At 36.1% G+C, this 19,144-nt stretch overlaps 1 protein-coding gene across 4 annotated transcripts; it reads right to left on the bottom strand.

The window, feature by feature from the left end:
* Nucleotides 1-1,032: 1,032 nt before the first annotated feature.
* LOC114386517 (plant cysteine oxidase 3-like) lies at nt 1,033-5,517 on the bottom strand. 4 transcript variants are annotated; one of them, XM_028346526.1, is made up of 5 exons: nt 5,210-5,517; nt 4,136-4,326; nt 3,663-3,834; nt 2,178-2,378; nt 1,033-1,613 (listed from the first exon to the last, which is right to left on the bottom strand). In XM_028346526.1, exons 1-5 carry the CDS (start codon nt 5,325-5,327, stop codon nt 1,489-1,491), a joined length of 807 nt encoding a protein of 268 aa, XP_028202327.1. In that variant the 5' UTR covers nt 5,328-5,517; the 3' UTR covers nt 1,033-1,488. The 4 variants fall into 4 exon arrangements, with proteins under 4 accessions (XP_028202327.1, XP_028202329.1, XP_028202328.1 ...); XM_028346528.1 differs by having other exon boundaries at nt 4,175-4,326; nt 5,210-5,508; XM_028346527.1 differs by having other exon boundaries at nt 3,672-3,834; nt 5,210-5,507.
* Nucleotides 5,518-19,144: the final 13,627 nt, after the last annotated feature.

Raw genomic sequence — 19,144 nt, 5'->3', positions numbered from 1 at the left:
ACCATGTGATTGGATGATAACTTGGTGCAGTAACATGGTTCCATCGGTGTAACTTTTTTTCTTTTTTTGAAAGAACCCTACTTGTGAATTAGTCCCTCTGCTTACGACAATAAGATTTTATATTGTGTCATCTTTTGAAGGGAGAGGTTTAGACGTTGTTGTTTGGTAGTTCAGTGTTTGTAATGGTACTTCTCTACATAACTTGTGAACAATCCCCGTCTGTTACTACCAAGCATTAGTGATATAGGATTGAAATTTCTTTCGCCTCACCCTGCGCCTAAAAAGGAAATCGTTAACTTTAATTTTAGACTGCAATACTTTTTTTTGGCTTCGGTTCTTATAAATATCTTTAATTTTTTATATTTTGGTTTTATTCTTTATATCGTTTTGGTTAAATTACTTTTTTGTTTCTAATTTATCTTTTTTTATTATTTTAAGATTCAATTAGTTCTGCTTTTTAACAAAGATTTAATTAGGTTCTTTATTTTTAAAAAGATCAATTAGGTTTTTTATTTTTTAAAATGAGTTCAAATTGATTTTTTTTAAATAATACCTAATTGGAATATTTAAAACCTAATTAAATCTAAAAAATAAATTAAAAGAAAACAAACTAAATCTAAAAAATAAGACCTTTTTTTTTTTTTTTAAGTTTGTATACTTTTATTCGTCAAAACATATAAAGGAAATCCTTATCCACTTATTAAAGTATTGACCTAATTGAATAAGGTCTATATAAAGGATGAGAATTTTTAATAAAGAAAAAATATTTGTTGACACCAAAACCTAATTAAGAGTTTAAGACAGCTAGGACCACCACGTACCCTGAACCAAAAGAAAAGGGAAATGCTAAAATTTACCTTAAAAAACAGAGAAAGGAAAATGCTTTTCGTTTACAAAGACTTGCTAAAATCACGTATCCTGAACCTAGACTATCTCAAAAGAAAGTCAAAATGAACCTTGGCTCATAATTTCAGACTTGTATCAGGAAATTGGCAAATCGAATGTCATTTGCAACCCACGCAGCACAGCAAATAATAAAGACAGACTGATGCCAGGACATCTTTTTCCATCATACTAAAAGTATTACCATACTTGATTACGGCTACACAGGAATCCGTTTTGTACATACCATATGATAATTATTACAAAACAATTATGCTTATATTAATGTGCAGGGACAGAACATCTATAACTTGTAACAATGAGGGAACATGGTATGAAACACAATAGCCACTGGTAACTATAGCAAAGATTTGTTGTTCAAAGGTAATGAGAAAATGCAGATTTATGTACGAAAATCTTTGCTCAAAATATGCATCCAGCACAAGGAGGCACAAATAAACCAGAACATTCCATCCATCAGCATTTCAGATCCTCTTGTCACTAGCTTCCAGGAGCAAAATGGGATAAGTATATTTTCAGGCATTAATATCATCCACCCTTCACAGCAGGAAACAAGCAATTGCTTTTAAATCCAAGCAAGCAGAGCTAAAGCTGAATAGCTGGACCAGCATATACCCCCTGGCGCATATAAAGATCACTAGGTGATTCTAACTCTGTGAGCCATGCATATTCCTCCTCTTCCCCGTCACATATAGGTGCATTTGCAACTGCTGCAGAGCCATAGCATCAAGAAAATCACTCATGGAAATCTCATATTTGACTCACTTCCTAAAAGAGTGTGAGTTCTATAAAAAGGATTCTAACTTCCTAAGACCATCAATATACTTTTAGAATTAAGAATTGTAATTCAATTTATCAATCCTCAATCAAGACTTATGGTCTGTTTAGCTAAACTTCTCAATAGGTATTTATAGAAGAAGAAAATATGGAAGTATAATAACTTAAACTTCTCCCACAAACAAAAATCAACTTGTGCTCTTAGCTTTTACAGAAAACCTCTCATTTAACTTCTCCAAAAGCTAATGTGCAAGAGTTGGTTTTAGCTTATAGGAGAAACTCAATTTTGATGTAATGACATGTAGTTCTACTAAGTTGTGATAGCAGGCCAATAGTGGGTGATGCAATCCACAATCAGGGCCTACTGTGGTTACAGAAATCACCACAACCGAAATGTTGCAATTGCATCAAGTGATGTGGTCTGCAATTAAAATCTTGATCACTGCTATATATTATGATGTATAGAAAACAAGCAATATTGCTAAGCAGTTACTTACAGAATGCTGAATAAGGATAATCATGATAGTAAGTACACCTCCTTCCTTCCTCTTCTCTGTAAGGAGGTGTGAGAATGTCTAGCATGGCACAAGGTGTCACTGCTGTGAAACAGTGCAGATTTCCACCGTGTTTGGGATATAAAACTGATGTATCACACGGTGCATTCAAGACCTTATCAACTGCTAACTTTGCTAGTCTTACTGCATAAAAGGAAAATTAAAGCATACTAATAATGAAATCAATTAACAAGTAACTTAAAAATAAGGATGCAGAAGAGCAGGATGTATAAGCCATTAACATGATGATTTTTACATTCTCTAATATTAGAAAATTTATAAATCTATTGAAGATCATATATAAGAATGTAAACCACCAAGAGCCAAAACATAGCATAATGAAATTATTTATTACTTGTAAACAATCTGCCTTATAAGGATTTTAATTACTGTCTTAGTCAATCATACCAGGCACTAGTTTCCAACAACTGTCATTCTTTTTTCCGTTTTATTAGTAGACAAAGGGGAAAGGCACATCAAACAGTCTGCATCTCCACCCATTGATAAGCAAAGTTAAGGGATAATAAAGAGATGAAACATATCGCAACAAGGTAAGTTATCAGGTTTTGTATTATAATATATTAGATTAGATGAACCAAAATAAACAATTAACCCTTTGAGTTGAGTAAACAAAACATAGTCTTTCAGTAGACCTAAGACAGAGTGAACATTTGAAACAAAATATAGCCTCCAATACTATTACACCAATCACCCACCATGTTTGTGTCCTCATGGTTTTCATGTAAGCAGGAGAAATGTAAAATCCAGATGTATACGAGAACAGATAGACATTTGAACAACAACAACAACAACAACGCCTTATCCCACTAGGTGGGGTCGGCTACATGGATCAACTTCCGCCATAATGTTCTATCAAGTACCATACTTCTATCCAAATCATTAAGTTTGAGATCCTTTTTGATAACCTCTCTTATAGTCTTTTTGGGTCTTCCTCTGCCTCGAAATGTTTGCCTTCTCTCCATCTGGTCTACTCTCCTCACTACAGAGTCTACCGGTCTTCTCTCTACATGCCCAAACCACCTAAGTCTATTTTCCACCATCTTCTCTACAATAGGCGCTACTCCAACCCTCTCTCTAATAGCTTCGTTTCTCTACAATAGGCGCTACTCTCCTCACTACAGATAGACATTTGAACCAAAAGCATTTTTTATATTTATTATATCGAGGAAGATCTAGAGTATATAATTTGAAGCATTATGGTAAAATAAGGTTCCATAGGAGGATAATATGCACTATGCAATATGATGGAACAAGGTATTTGTAGTTCAAATGACAAATTAACAAGAGCAATTTCACCTTATCAAAAAAATAAGAGCACATACAAAAATTAAAAAATGAAAGTAAGAAGCAGTAAATGAAAGAATGGGAGGAAATAAGAAAGTCAACTCAAAAGTAAATGAAACATACAAGTCAGACCTTGAGCATATCCTGGTTCTTTGCTTTCTATGATGCAGGGAGGCTCAACCCAGTCATAAGCTTTCACATGTAAAGAGCCATAGAGAAGTTTGCTAAATACAGTCATCCCCGGATGGTCATGGAGAGGAATAACTGAAGAAGTAGGGAAACAAAATATACACATCTGCACCAATCAACATCGCTTATTTTAATTGTAAATCTCATTTCATACAGAATTTAAATGTCATGATCAACCCAATTAAAAGAATGCAAGGAACAGTTTTGCTATATTTGAATTCAATTAAAAAATTGTACTATAAATACCTTATACCAGTACTCAGAAGACAAGAATGAAAAATATATCAATAAACATACACGAGCATAGACATGAAGCTTGCAGCAGTGCAGAGGCAGTCTACTAACGCAACATACATACAAACACATAAAGTTGACTACCACCGTGTTAATATAAATAGTTGTCTTACAGTGGTGTCACTGGTGTGTCCTAAAATGGTGAAGCTCACCGTAAAATTATCACATTCATGAATGTCCACATATGTTATTGGTTGAGCCCATCGAGCTAATCTACTAAGTGCATTAGTGCCAAAAAATCCATGCCCTCGATCATCGTCTGCAGTTTCTTCTTTAAGGCCAACATCAGCAGGTTGAATAGTGTCTGCCAAGTCATGAATTAACAAAGATCAAGATTCCATTATCCAAAGCAATGTAACATCTGCATTTCAAAGTTCAAAAAATATGAAAATTTAATCTGGATTTTGATAGGAAACGTCCAATTTGTAAAATGATGCAGAAACAGAATAAATACCTTAACAATGTGCAGAGATAAAACAGTGCTAAAGTTCATTTTGCAGAACAAATCAAACCTGACAACAATTGACCACTATCATATTTCTCTATACTCATTGAATAATTGCTCAAAATCAGTGATATCAGAATCCAGCAACATGCCAAATTCCCACAAATCAACTCTTCAAAACATCCTTTCAGTTTTGCAATCATTCTAATACGAGAGTGCTTACGTAGGGTTAGAACCCCAAAAACAAAAATGGCCAAATCTACTTTGTTGTTCTACAATTCATCTTGGACCTCTCGAAGAAGTAAATTGCCTAGACTGACTAGTAATTACAATAATAAAAAACTACCCATATTACAAGTCCAAGTACGCAGCTTTCAGTTTTAAAGTTATATTGGTCTTGGTTCATGCATCTTTCCTAATAGTTTAATTCCCACCCCCCAGTCTTATTGGAGCATATTCTCATTCTTCAAAACCAAATCAATCTTAGATGCATTAACATAAAACATCATCTTAACATAACGCTTCAATTTAACCGTAAAAGACCAAACTCGCCCCGCCCCAACAATGTTCCCAACACTAGCAACTTAAAACACCCCCAAAACCCCAATTGGACCAACTGAACATTCACCAATCTAAAAAAACAAAAGAATACATTTTTTTATGTTATGTTTTTTTTTTTTTTTTTGCTTAAAAGGAGAAAAAGCTGCAAAGTTGAACGTTGAGAACAACAAAAGAGACATACCCAGAATCGAAGAAAGCTTCTGCAAAGCTTGGGACGAAGGAGGGGGTGATCCAGAGGGCGATAAGATGGTTTTGCAATGTTCATACAAAGCCTGAACCTTGGAGCTTTGGTGCCTCATACTAAAGTACCTGCGAAGTGAAGAGAAAACATGTCCTTGTTCTCTATAACTACCCTCAGCTTATCAGTTAATAATTGTCGTAATTTTGACGACGTTTTTTTTTTTTCTTTTACTAGGGATTGGTCCGTGCCAAACTGCCAATCCACGACCCATGACAATTCATATTCAAAACAAAACCATTTTACTTCAACCAAAATGCGATATTTCCCCGGTTTCTCTCTGCCCACAGTTTTTCTTTCTTTTCCCTTGAAAATTTAACTTTTTTGTATAAAAATTAAAAACAATAAATAGTGTCTACAAGTAAATTTTACGCTGTAATCCGATAACAAACTACTACTTCCGTCCGTGTTAACAGTGGTGCTCACTGGTTGGTCGGGTTTAATTAGACCCGTTATTCAATTCCATAAAAAAATTTATGGGTTGTGGATTAATCCTGAGGCTCCTCTAGAAGTGCAATGACAAAAATTTTATGTATTATTTTTTATTTATATGAAAATATCATATGTGATTAAAAATATAATTTTTTAGTTAGTTTTATGTATCATTTTTCTAATGTGTTAATATCATAAATTCATATTAAATGAATTTTTAATTATCTATGATATATCACGATACAATGGATCTATGATAAAATATACTTAAAATATTTTTTTTAAACAAGATAAGGAATACAAATAAAAATTACGATTATAATGAAAATAAAACTAAAATTAGTATTTTTAAAATATATGTAAGCTTTAATATGAAAAAAATATGTTTTTTTAATGAAAGACAATAATGGTAGAACTAAAACATTCTCTTTGAGGGACCAAATAAAAAAAATTAAAGTAAAACATAAATTAATATTTTATAAATATATAAATGAATTAGAATTATAAAAAATGAATGAGTTTAAAAAAAATATAATATCTATCCCTTTGTCATATCTATCTTATATTTAAATATTTATGTGTATGTAATTTTTTCTAAAGATATAAATTGAATGATAAGTGTAAATTAAATAAAAAAATATGATATATCTTTTTTAGATTTTTAAAATTATATTATATTTGTATAATGCAATAAAATATATATATATATATATATATATATATATGTTATAAAAATTATGTGTGTATTTTTAAGTACTTGATTATAAGATTGTAACAAATAAACAATATTGAAAAAACAATACTTAATTATAAGAGGATCTTATTTAATATTTTTTCTGAGGTTTATAAAATCTTAAGACCAACCTTTGGATTGGGTTAGGTTGAGTTTGTGCAATTTTTTTTTCAGACCCAAACCAACCCAATCATAAATGAGTTGGGTTGGGTTGTTTAATCGGATTTGAATATTTAAAAACTTATTTTTTACTTTGTAAAAAAATAAGATTTTTAGAATAATAATTTGTTTTTGGCTAAACTTTGATGACTAAATGCACTTAAAAGAGACTAAATTGTGAAAATATTTGGATAATAGAATTAATGATTTCAATGTTCATACAATATTTTTATTTTAGTAGAAATAAAGTATTGTATTAACACAAGAAAACATAAACAAAATTAAGACAGGGATAAAAAAAAGTTAAAAAATAAAAATAAATCATGGTTGGTTTAATTTAATAAACGATATGAGCAAAAAAATTAATGTGTTCTTTATTTATAATTAATTTATATATAATAATAAATTTAACTAGATGGTATGAGTTGGGTCGAATTAAAAAAAAATAGAACTCATTATCCAATGAATTTATGATTGTTAGTCGTCATTTACGATTAACTTTTGTATTGAAAAATTTCATGAAATTTATATCTTTTCCCCAATTTATGGTTCTTTTTGTAGGTTTATACATATTTTTATGTTTAGTTTAATTTTACTCAGTAGATATTTCCAATATTGCGAGTTAATGTGGTTCAACTTTAGTTTCAAGCTAAAGGATGAAGAAGAAGAAGGTTGAAGCAGCTGATGTCTCGCTAAGCGAGGCATATGCGCTTAGCGAGTAACATCCGCTAAGCGAGGCACTCAACTCGCTTAGTGAGTGGGAAGAATCTGGAAGGGAATCTGCCATTCATGAACGCGCCCACCGCACCACCAACTTGCTCAGCGAGTCATTTGTCTCTTCTCGCGCTCAGCGTGCCCAACTCGCTAAGAAAAAATCCACTAACTCACGCTTAGCGAGAAAATGGCGCTAAGCGAGCCTTCAGGATCAAAAAGCCCTTAAAAGACTGAAGTTGACGAAAAATAGGGTGTTCTCAGAGTTTTTGTGAAGAGAGACGTAACAAAGAAAAGCTTGAACGAAAGGCCTTAGCTTTCAAGAGGATTTTAGGTTTAGGAGTGATTGTAAGGTTTCTAGAGGTGGAGGAGACATCCCCACCACTTTGTAATCTTAATTTTCCCTCAAAAACCTCATTTTGGTGCTGAAAGGTGCTAACTTGCAATGGAAGGCTAATTCTCTGGTTGGGAAGTTTTGCTGAGCTTTTATGTAAAACTTTTCACTATCTATTTAAATTTTTTTATGTGTTCACTGCTTCTATCTGTATTTAATTCTTGCATGCTTATGGCTTGATCACCCATTTGTGTGTAAAGTTAGGATTTTTAGCATTGAGAAGTGTTTTAAATCCTTAGAACTGGATAGAGCAGGCTAGAGAACTGTATGTATGGACACAGAGTACAGGGATTTAGTTTATATTATGTCGTAATCTTAATGCAATTCGTTTAAGCTAAGTTTGACAAGGAATCTAGAACTAAGTTTAAATATAATTAGACTCATTCACTAGAGGGATCTTGGTTTGAGTAGTTGTTTTCGGCATAGAACACAAAAACAACCTTAAATAGAGAAAAACACTTAATTACATCATTTTGTTCAATAGAAAGACCCAACTTTTTTAATCATCTGTTTATCTCTCACATTTAGATAGTTAATTTTGTAGCTAAATTAGAACTGTTAACACAACTTCATTTTATAATTACTAGCTTTATACAAATGTTTACCTACTGAATGAATGCTCTCTAAATGAAACAAGTTCCCTGATGATACGATACTCGGTCATACCGTTTTATATTACTTGTGCGACTCGATGCACTTGACGATTAGCATCGCTGACCAGTGAAACAAGTATTTCAGCGAACCAACAAGTTTTTGGCGCTGTTGCCAGGGAACTTCTTTTTGCATTTGGGAAGTATAGTTCAATTTGTAGGCATTGATTCTTTATTCTTTGATTAATTTTTGTGTGAATAGTTAGTTGTAATTTATTTTTCTCTTGATTTGGTTAACTGCTGCTCTTGTTAGTGTTTTGTATGCGAGGTAACTCTTCTGCAGGTGATTTAGCTCCATTGGATTTGCAGATATAAGCCACTTGTAGGAGGAACAACATAGAGAGAAGAAGGAAAATACTGTAGGACAGGACAACACACTACTACAATAATGCCATTTTACAACGCTGTAATTATGACGGTTAAATGCAACGCGTCGTAGAAATAGTAGCGGTGGCATTATTGTAATTTTTACAAAGTTTTATAAGGAAGCATGCTGGTATAACGATGGGTGTATTAAGACCGTCTTAAAGATATGATGATACAAAGACGATCTTTTTACAATGACCGTCTTTGAATAATTTTTTAAAATTTTTACTGCGCGTCCATTCATTTTTCACAAATTTCACGTCTGTGCTCTCTTCTTGTCGCTCGCTGAGGTCTTTCTTCTTCTCTCCTCTTCCCTTTTCCCAATCCAATCCTAAGCTCTCCACCTCCTCCAGCATCACCATCCTCGCCTGCACCTTATGCGCCTTGCGGATGAACGCAAGCTCCTCCTAATCCACGCGCCACCTGTTGGATCGAGTGGCCTCAGAATAATTAAGAAGGGGGGGTTGAATTAATTATTCCTAAACCTTTACTAATTAAAAAATTACTCTTCTAAGGCTTTTACTATGTTGTTAAGAGAATAAGGAGTAGAAGAGAAACTTAACCAAAAGTAAAAGCGGAAATTAAAATGCACAGCAGAAAGTAAAAGAGTAGGGAAGAAGGAGGCAAACACACAAGAGTTTTTATACTGGTTCAGCAACAACCCGTGCCTACATCCAGTTCCCAAGAGACCTGCGGTCCTTGAGATTTCTTTCAACCTTGTAAAAATCCTTTTAGAAGAAAAGATCCACAAGGGATGTACCCTCCCTTGTTCTCTTTGAAACCCTAGTGGATGTACCCTCCACTAGAACTGATCCACAAGAGATGTATCCTCTCTTGTTCTCAGTCAAACCCAAGTAGATGTACCCTATACTTGTACCACAAAGGATGTATCCTCCAATGTGTTAAGACAAAGATCTCAGGCTGTTAAACCTTTGATACTTTGTGAATAGGGATACAAAAGAATTCTCAGGCGGTTAGTCCTTTGAACACTTTTGTATTAGGGAAAGGGAAGAATCAAAAGAATTCTCAGACTGTGTCGTTTTAAATTCTTTGACAAGGGAGAAGGGAGACACAAAAGAATTCAGGCGGTTAGTCCTATGTTCTTTTGGAAAAGGGAGAAGAGAGACACAAAAAGAATTCAGGCGGTTAGTCCTTGGCGAATTCTTTTTGGCGGAGGGAGAAGAGAATGAAAAGATGAATAGCACAAGTTTTAAAGGTTTAGAAAATCAGAAAATTTTAGAAAGCTTTTGGTACAAAGAAGAAGAAGAAGTTCAAAGAGATTCAAGGCTTGTTAAGGATTGTAAGAGATTGATTGGAAAGGTATTCAAGATTATTGAAATGCAAGACAAAGCCTTGCTTTAATAGACTCTTCATCTCTGGTCAAGACAACCATTAGAAGAGTTATGACTTTTAGAAAAACTTAAAACCAATTTGAAAAAGTCAAAAACCTTTTGAAGAGTTACATCTTTTGATTTATTCAGAAACAATCACTGGTAATCGATTACCAAATCAGTGTAATTGATAACACAAAGCTTTTATGTGAAAGGATGTGACTCTTCACATTTGAATTTGAATTTCAACGTTCAAAAGCACTGGTAATCGATTACCAAAACATTGTAATCGATTACAGCTTTTTGAAATCAATTGAAACGTTGTAAATTCATTTGAAAACTTTTTCAAATCCATTTTGCTACTGGTAATCGATTACAACAATCTGGTAATCGATTACCAGAGAGTAAAAACTCTTTGGTAAACATGTTTTGAGAAAAATCCATGTGCTACTCAATTTTTGAGAAAACCTTTTCATACTTATCTTGATTAAGCCTTCTCTTGATTCTCGAATCTTGAGTCTTGAATCTTGATCTCTTGAATCTTGATTCTTGAAATCTTGATCTCTTGAATCTTGATTCTTGATTCTTGAAATCAACTTTCCTCTTGAATCTTGAAGTGTTCTTGATTCTATCTTGAATATATTGAACTCATTCTTCGATTGATCTTTGAGCTTTTTGTCATCACCTTTGTCATCATATTTTGTTATCATCTTTGTTATCATCAAAACATCTTTGAATCACTATTGATTCATCATGAAGCTTTACTTCTACACCACCCACAAGGCGGCCAGTCGTGTGGTGGCACGAGTCGAAGCTCACCATTCTGAAGTCCCTGACGGGCCACGAGATCGAGGCCCGCTACGAGCTGGGTCGCGAGTGGGCATAGAAGAGGAGGAGGCGGGTGATGCCGGAGTGGTTGTGGAGTTCACCGATGGCTTTGGGGAACACGTGGCGGCCGAAGATTTTTTCCTGGGAGAGGCATTGGGTTTCGGTGAAGTGGCAGGTGTAGCTGGCGGCACCCGAGTGGAACTTCACGACGTGGACCATGTCATTGCTGTCAAAGAAGTGGTTCCCTGCGACGGGCTCGTAGAGTGGGTTCGCGCCATTGCGGACGTAGACGCATTCAATGGATTTAGGGATTTTTCCGATCACCGGGAGGAACTGATGCGCCAGGTGCTTTGGCACGGGGGTGAAGTTGCCAGCGATTTGGACACGCGGGTTGGCGGTTTTGGGGAGTGGGTGTTGCCGCTCATGGGAGACCAAGGCTGTTTTGACCATGTCTAAGGCTGAAGCTGCTGCTTTCTGGAGAAAGTTCCATTTTTGAGGTAATGGGTGTTTTGTTTCGGAAGGAGAAGCGATTACTGGTTTGGTTTCTCTTGCCGGGGTGGTGGCGGTGGTGGTTGTTGTTGTTTTTGTTGTTGTGGTGTTGGAGGTTGGTTGGTACTTTAGAACTACACAAAGTGGATTGTCTTTGAACATAGTATTTTGATGCAGGGGTTTTCAGTTCCTTATTTGGTTGGATAACTTCACTCCTTGTTGATTAAGTTTGTTACTAGTATTTTGATTCTCCTCTGTTATGTCAAGTTTATTGATATTGATTTCTGTTATTATTATTATATTGTGATTGTGATTGTCATTTTTTTTGTTTGCTATTAGAGGAGGAATTGATTGCAAATGAATCATCTGGCAAGCAAGTAGTAGGTGAAACTAGTGTCCAAATTAACTGTTCTGATGGAGATGGATTAACTGAACTTGAGAAAATATTAAAGCAGAACACTTTCACCAAGTATCCTTTGAATGATGTGCATGACTTTATGTGGCATCACTGATTTTGGTATTGGGTTGGTTGGTCTGTGTTTGGTAGTTTGCCGCAATACCATAAAAAGTGCACATTTCGCGTACCATCATGAAAGAAAAAGAACCCTCTGGTAAGTCTACACTCAACACAAAGCTTATTTAACCCTTTTGCTTGATGTGCTGTTTTTGTAACATGTGCGTGCTCTACAAATGTGCACAAGCAAAAGTAGCTATGCTTGGAAAGTGGAACGTTAGATCCCGTCTTGTTATTCTTTTGATCTATGTGGTCAAACTATAATCTGTTTTGTATCATTTAAATGATAGGTAGGACCTGGAATATTATAGCAGAAGACTTGGTACGCATATTAAAACGAATTAAAAAGTTGTTTTAACATTATCGCATAATTGGTTTCATGAGGGCTGTTGCTTTTCATTCATTCCTGACTATTACCAGGCAATCCCTTGTAAATTTTTGGGTTTGTGATTTATGGCAGGGAGTTATGACTGAGGATGTAATCCAACTAAGAAGATCCACTGGAGCACCTGGAATGGCTGTTCTTCAATTTGGTAATGATTAATTGCTAATTTTGTTTACCATCCTTCAGTCTCTAGAGAGTTACCACTGAGTTGTGTTGTGGTGTTAGTTTCTTGTTGATTAATCTCTCATTTTTCTCTTAATCTTTTTGTTTTGAAAACTTCCAGTTTTTTCAGAAAAGGCTTGGTCTTGGTGTTAGTTTCTGTTGATCATTGGTCTTGGTGTTAAAACTTTATGCATTTTTTTTATGAAGCAGTTGTTCCTATTGTAGATGAGTGGGGCAGTTGTACAAGGCTGTTACATCGTGAAGACTACATAGAGGTATTTTTGCTTACCTTGGAGTATCTGCTTTTTAAGATTTCTATTTCATTAAATACTATAAAGTTATGCATGCAACATCCTACAATCTTTAATTGATGAACTTATTCCTCAAGTCAATGACATGGAGAGAAGCGAATAAGATTGTGTGAAAGATGCCTACCTTTTTGTCTTGGTCAATTGAATATACCCCTTCAATTATAATGTATAACTGAAGTACTATCTATGTATATGAGAGCACATGGTAGTTTTTATTGGTTTTTCCTTTGATTAAGTGTATTATGCACATGTGGCAGCCATAGCTCTTTGAATAATATAGAATATACTCTTGTGTGGGAATTTTAACTGGTTGAGAATTAAGTGTATTATGCACACAGTTAATATGTGGAGGGCGTGTGTCCTCTGTATTATATTTATATTCTACACAATTAGTGAGGCAACTAATAGCAATGCTATTGTGCTTTGTTGAGCATCACAGCTGATGGCTGCTCTACTACAAGAAACACAGTAGCAATTTTGTATCACACAAATAGCCCACCCAAATTGTGGCTGAATAGTAGCCAAATCACGGGGGATACGTAGTCATCAATCTTGGATAGTAGTACTAGAGATTGGCTCTCCATAAAGTTTAAAACTAAAGATTGAATATCTGCTGAAAAATAATTTATATTTAGGGTCTAATAATGTTTTGAATAAGATTATCTTAAAAACATATACACGTGAAAATATGAAAAGTTATAAATTTAAAATGATAAAATAAGAAACAACAAAGCCCTTGCAAATCACAACCCTCTAAATGTTATCTATAAAACAGTTTCTTTTGTAATATTTTCAAATCCGCTCCTGCACCTCCTTCCTTTCTTCACCCAGCCAAAACACAATGTGTTAGATTGCTTCGAAATTCACATTAGGATATTTGGATTGAATGTGCTTACATATAGTGGTAGAATGCAATAACGCCCCACATTAATACTGGCATATAAATATTATTATATTTGATAGGGTGTATTCTAGAAAGCTAGAAGTCTTATATACCTCTAAATTAACAACTTGTGTGAGATACTTCTTTACCGTGGTGACTACAATAACTATATTAAAAAATTATATTAAATTTGTAAATGGCAAAAATATCAATGAAAGTTACATATGGATCAAATTTGAACAATTAAAATATTACATTATCAAAACCATTGTACCTATCATATCAAAAGCAGTGTTCTTTGTTGGCTGGAACAAAAAATAACATGAAAGATATGTTAGCAGCACTATGTGTGAACCAATAAAAGATGAAGCAGATCAAACACAAAGTAAAATATTTGTCATGGTTATTAATCTTATTCCTTGGTATTTATGATTATAGTTTTAAAAATTAAACAGGTAATCAATCCGATCATGATACTAAGTCAATGATTAAATCAATAGATCATGACTTGCATGATTCAGTCTACATTTAAAAAAAAAAATAACTACACTAACTTAACGACATGCGATAAATTATATTACATCATATAGCCATTTGTCACGTTATCCAAAATTAACATTGTTAGAGCAAACTATTGACAAAAAAACAATCTTCATCATCTAATAGCTGGAGACGTTTTAAAATACCAAAGATAGAAAAAAAAAATCAACATCCAAGGAAGATTCTTTAAAATTCTAAAAATGTTTAACTTTTTAAATTAAAAGAATAAAATAAAAGATAAAATCAGACAACAAACTTTCATCTGGATGAGACAAAATACTTGCTTCTCAATTTGGTGCATTAGAATGTGTATTTTTCCGGTTTAATAAGTTTCAAATTGCAATCTAAACACACTTACACATCTGTTGCAACGTGCCCTTCGCGGGCGAGCGAGGGCGAGGCTCTCAGGTGCGCTTTCCAAAGGAGGAAAGATGCGCGGAGTCGCCACCAACGTTTATTTGTGGAAAACGTCGGAAAAACCGAAGGAAACCGGTCAAAATGAAAATTCTAAGTTCGGGAGTTGTATTTACGTTTGAGGAAGGTATTAGCACCTCTTACGTTTGTCTCAAAGGACAACAACCTATTTTTCAGAATTGTGGAAATTGTGTTACCTTAACTTTTAGTTCTTTTTATTTTTTGAGATCGACAAAAGCGGGGCTCTTGCTCCTACGTATCCTCCATCAAAGAGGAAATCAGACCTACGTAGTTCTTTCTTATGCGTGAATCAAGTGATTCTTTTTACTTGAAAGGTGATCATTTTAAGGCGTTGGACTTTAAAAATGATCCATTTTACTTGGTAAGAAACTGAAATGATAAACTTTCAAAACCCTATTTTTGTGGAAGAGCTTGACTAGGCGAATTGATTTTAGCCTTAGTTTCACTTTAGTTATTAGTCAATTCAATTAAGAATGAGAAATCCCAAAGAGAAAACGTCCGATTGATTTTTCGCTTTATTCTACTAAAAGGTATTTTTTTCGATTATTATATTATTATTTTACCTCTTTTTTGATTTCCGACGTGGTTACGGCACGACCGAACGGTCGGAATTCATTTTAACAGAAATTAACGAATGATACAATTCAAACGATCGGTGGAAATTTATTTTATTTTTAGATTAGGCGAGAAATGACTTAAATAAATGACTGAAGCACGTCAAAAGGGGGTATAGAAAGCGAATGAAAATTAGAATAAAAATACATGAAACAAAATGTGGACCACCACGGGTACATAGAATGAATTGAAAAGCTCGGTTTGAGGTACTTACCTGTTGAAGACTGAAGAAAACGAAGAACGAACGATGAATGTTGAAGAACGGTCGAGAATCTTCGCGTAATTACTCACGGAAACGTTACGGAAGCGTCTCGGCTTGGATTTTCTTCATGGAAATAATTTTCCTCAGCAATTTCAAAAGAATAAGAAGTGCCAAGAAGGCTGAACCCCTTCTCCCTTCACTCCTCCCCCTATTTATAGCAAAATAGGGGAGGAGCTTGCCACCCAGCTCGCCCAGGCGATCTCAGCTCGCCCAAGCGAGCAAGGTTGCTTCCTCCAGAAGCAACAGCCTTCTGGAGGAAGAATCTGGAAGGCCCAAGTGGGCCTGATTGCTATTTATACCCCTTTTTTACTAAATGCACCCCCCTCTACCTTTTTTGGTAATTTTTTTTCCGTAACGTTACGAAAATTTACGAATTTCGTAACGATACTTATTTTCCTTCCGCAAGTTTACGAGTCCTTACAGATTATGTATTTACTCTTTTTTAGCTTTCGAAGAAGTTACGAAAACTCACGGATTGCGGAAAATACCTCCTTTCGATTTCCGTCACATTACGGAATTTTCACGGATCGCGTAAGCCTGCTTCCTTTTGATTTTCGGCACGTCTCGGGACTTCACATATTGTGCAACAAAGGGTGCCAAATATCTCGAAGCGGCCAACCAAAGGTTGTATATCATCAAATTATAATCCTCGGACAAAATTAGAGTATGACAGTTGCCCCTCTTTACTTACCTCTCATCGGAGATAAGAGGAAAGCAAAGATAAGACACTGATTTCATCCATCCTACCCTTTCCGTGATGACGATTCTCGTCTCAACTCCTTCTTTGTTGCTGTACAACACAAAACAAAATACAAAAAACAACAAGAACAACGAATATAATATACATATACACATATACACATGTTTGGCGAAGCAACCGATCCGGAAAACAACAGAAAAACATATTTCCCAGTCACCAGAGGCTCCGCGCTTGATAATGGAGGACACATGAACAGCGCTAGGCAATGACATTCATGGGGCTCCGAAGAAAGTGGAGAATGGAGGATTGCACTTGAGGGTCCACACTTAGGCAATCATGAAGCATAGCTCCAAACTCGAAGGTGGAGGACACATGAACAGCGCTAGGCAATCACATTCATGGGGCTCTGAAAAAAGGTGGAGAATGGAGGATTGCCTTGAGGTTCCACACTTAGGCAATCATGAAACATAGCTCCAAACTTGAAGGTGGATGACACATGAATAGCGCTAGGCAATGACATTCATGGGGCTCCGAAAAAGGTGGAGAATGGAGGATTGCACTTGAGGGTCCACACTTAGGCAATCATGAAACATAGATCCAAACTCGAAGGTGGAGGACACATGAACAGTGCTAGGCAATGACATTCATGGGGCTCCGAAAAAGGTGGAGAATGGAGGATTGCACTTGAGGGTCCATACTTAGGCAATCATGAAACATAGCTCCAAACTCGAAGGTGGAGGACACATGAACAGCGCCAGGCAATAACATTCATGGGGCTCTGAAAAAGGTGGAGAATGGAGGATTGCACTTGAGGGTCCACACTTAGGCAATCATGAAACTTAGCTCCAAACTCGATAGTGGAGGACACATGAACAGCGCCAGGCAATAACATTCATGGGGCTCCGAAAAAGGTGGAGAATGGAGGATTGCACTTGAGGGCCCACACTTAGGCAATCATGAAACATAGCTCCAAACTCGAAGGTGGAGGACACATGAACAGCGTTAGGCAATAACATTCATGGGGCTCCGAAAATGGTGGAGTATGGAGGATTGCACTTGAGGGTCCACACTTAGGCAATCATGAAACATAGCTCCAAACTCGAAGGGGGAGAACACATGAACAGCGCTAGGCAATGACATTCATGGGGCTCCGAAAAAAAAAAGGAGAATGGAGGATTGCACTTGAGGGTCCACACTTAGGAAATCATGAAGCATAGCTCCAAACTCGAAGATGGAGGACAGATGAACAGCGCTAGGCAATGACATTCATGGGGCTCCGAAAAAAAGGGGAGAATGGAGGATTGCACTTGAGGGTCCACACTTAGGCAATCATGAAGCATAGCTCCAAACTCGAAGGTGGAGGACACATGAACAGCGCTAGGCAATGACATTCATGGGGCTCCGAAAAAAAGGGGAGAATGGAGGATTGCACCTGAGGGTCCACACTTAGGCAATCATGAAGCATAGCTCCAAACTCAAAGGTGGAGGACTCATGAACAGCGCTAGGGAATGACATTCATGGGGCTCCGAAGAAAAGGGGAGAATGGAGGATTGCACTTGAGGGTCCACACTTAGGCAATCATGAAGCATAGCTCCAAACTCGAAGGTGGAGGACACATGAACAGCGCTAAGCAATGACATTCATGCGGCTCCGAAAAAAAAGGGAGAATGGAGGATTGCACTTGAGGGTCCACACTTAGGCAATCATGAAGCATAGCTCCAAACTCGAAGGTGGAGGACACATGAACAACGCTAGGCAATGACATTCATGGGGCTCCGAAAAAAAAAAGGAGTTGGCAGGACCGAATGGGTCACCGGGTTTTTCCACCTGAAAAGAAAACATGCTTTTTGTAAAGAAAAATAAATCATTCGCGAGGGCACCATATCTTAGAGAAACAATATACTTTTGCCAAGGGTAATCTTCCTTGTAACCGAGAATGAAGGGCAGGATGTCAACTTTTAGCTTTTAAATGAACATGCAGGGGAAACATCGGGCTAAGTTGAAAATAAATCACTCATAGTGTATAAAACTCACACAGGCAAGTGTTTTATCCTATTCCCAAACCATAACTGCACCATGACTCTATTTTACACACGACTTCCTATCGAATCAAAGATCAAACGTACGATCACGGACCAATAGGATTTTCTCGAGGGTAGTGTTTTTGGAGAGGAAGCTGAGTGTTTTGGTCTTTTCCTCTTTGTTCAGGTGGGATGGGATATCGCCAGTTGAGAATGGCAATCTGAAAGGAAGAGACACCAAAAATGGGTTTCCCTTTGCCGGCAGTCACTTACCTTGCCGAGAATTTATCTGGTCTGAAGATTTTCCATTCCTTTTCTTTCATTGACCCAAAATTATTCTGTTTGCCTCCGCTCTTTTCCATTTTCACTTCCCTTCGACCTTCGATCGGGAATCCTTCCTTTTCTTTTTTATTGTTCTTTTCTTTTTTTTTTCATCTTTTTCTTTTTCTTTCTTTCCATTTATTCCTTTTCTTTCTTTTCACTTCTCCTTCCCCATCCCTTTGTTTGGGAAATCGGGTTTTAGCATTCTATTCGCTCTCCCTTGAGGAGATTCCGCTGTCCTTTGCTTCGGGGGAAAGAATGAGGATTCCTTTTTTACAGGCCAAGGTTCAAAAAGGTCTAAGGTTGTGTTTCAATGAGGTCTTTTATCGTGGGAACCCAATCTTGATATTTGGGGCGAAACAAATTTGGGTGTCAAGGTGTCGGTCTCGGGCCGAACTCCTCTATCACTCCATAAGGCACGCGTGACAATGATGATTTGAAAACAACGTGCAAAATTAGTCATGGCTACAGCCAGGTGGGCACTCAAGCATCCTGTTTATGACATTATGATACTACGGTTGGGAATTTGCACAAACAGACCCAATGTTTCCAAATTATGTTCTTTTATCAGTTCAATGAATTCATCCATTCTTATCTCGGTTATTCTGGAAAATAAACTCTTAGCATCAGTCCCT

The sequence above is a fragment of the Glycine soja genome, chromosome 15, assembly GCF_004193775.1.
Source record: "Glycine soja cultivar W05 chromosome 15, ASM419377v2, whole genome shotgun sequence".
NCBI lineage: Eukaryota > Viridiplantae > Streptophyta > Magnoliopsida > Fabales > Fabaceae > Glycine > Glycine soja.
This window is presented reverse-complemented; position numbering and strand designations above follow the sequence as displayed.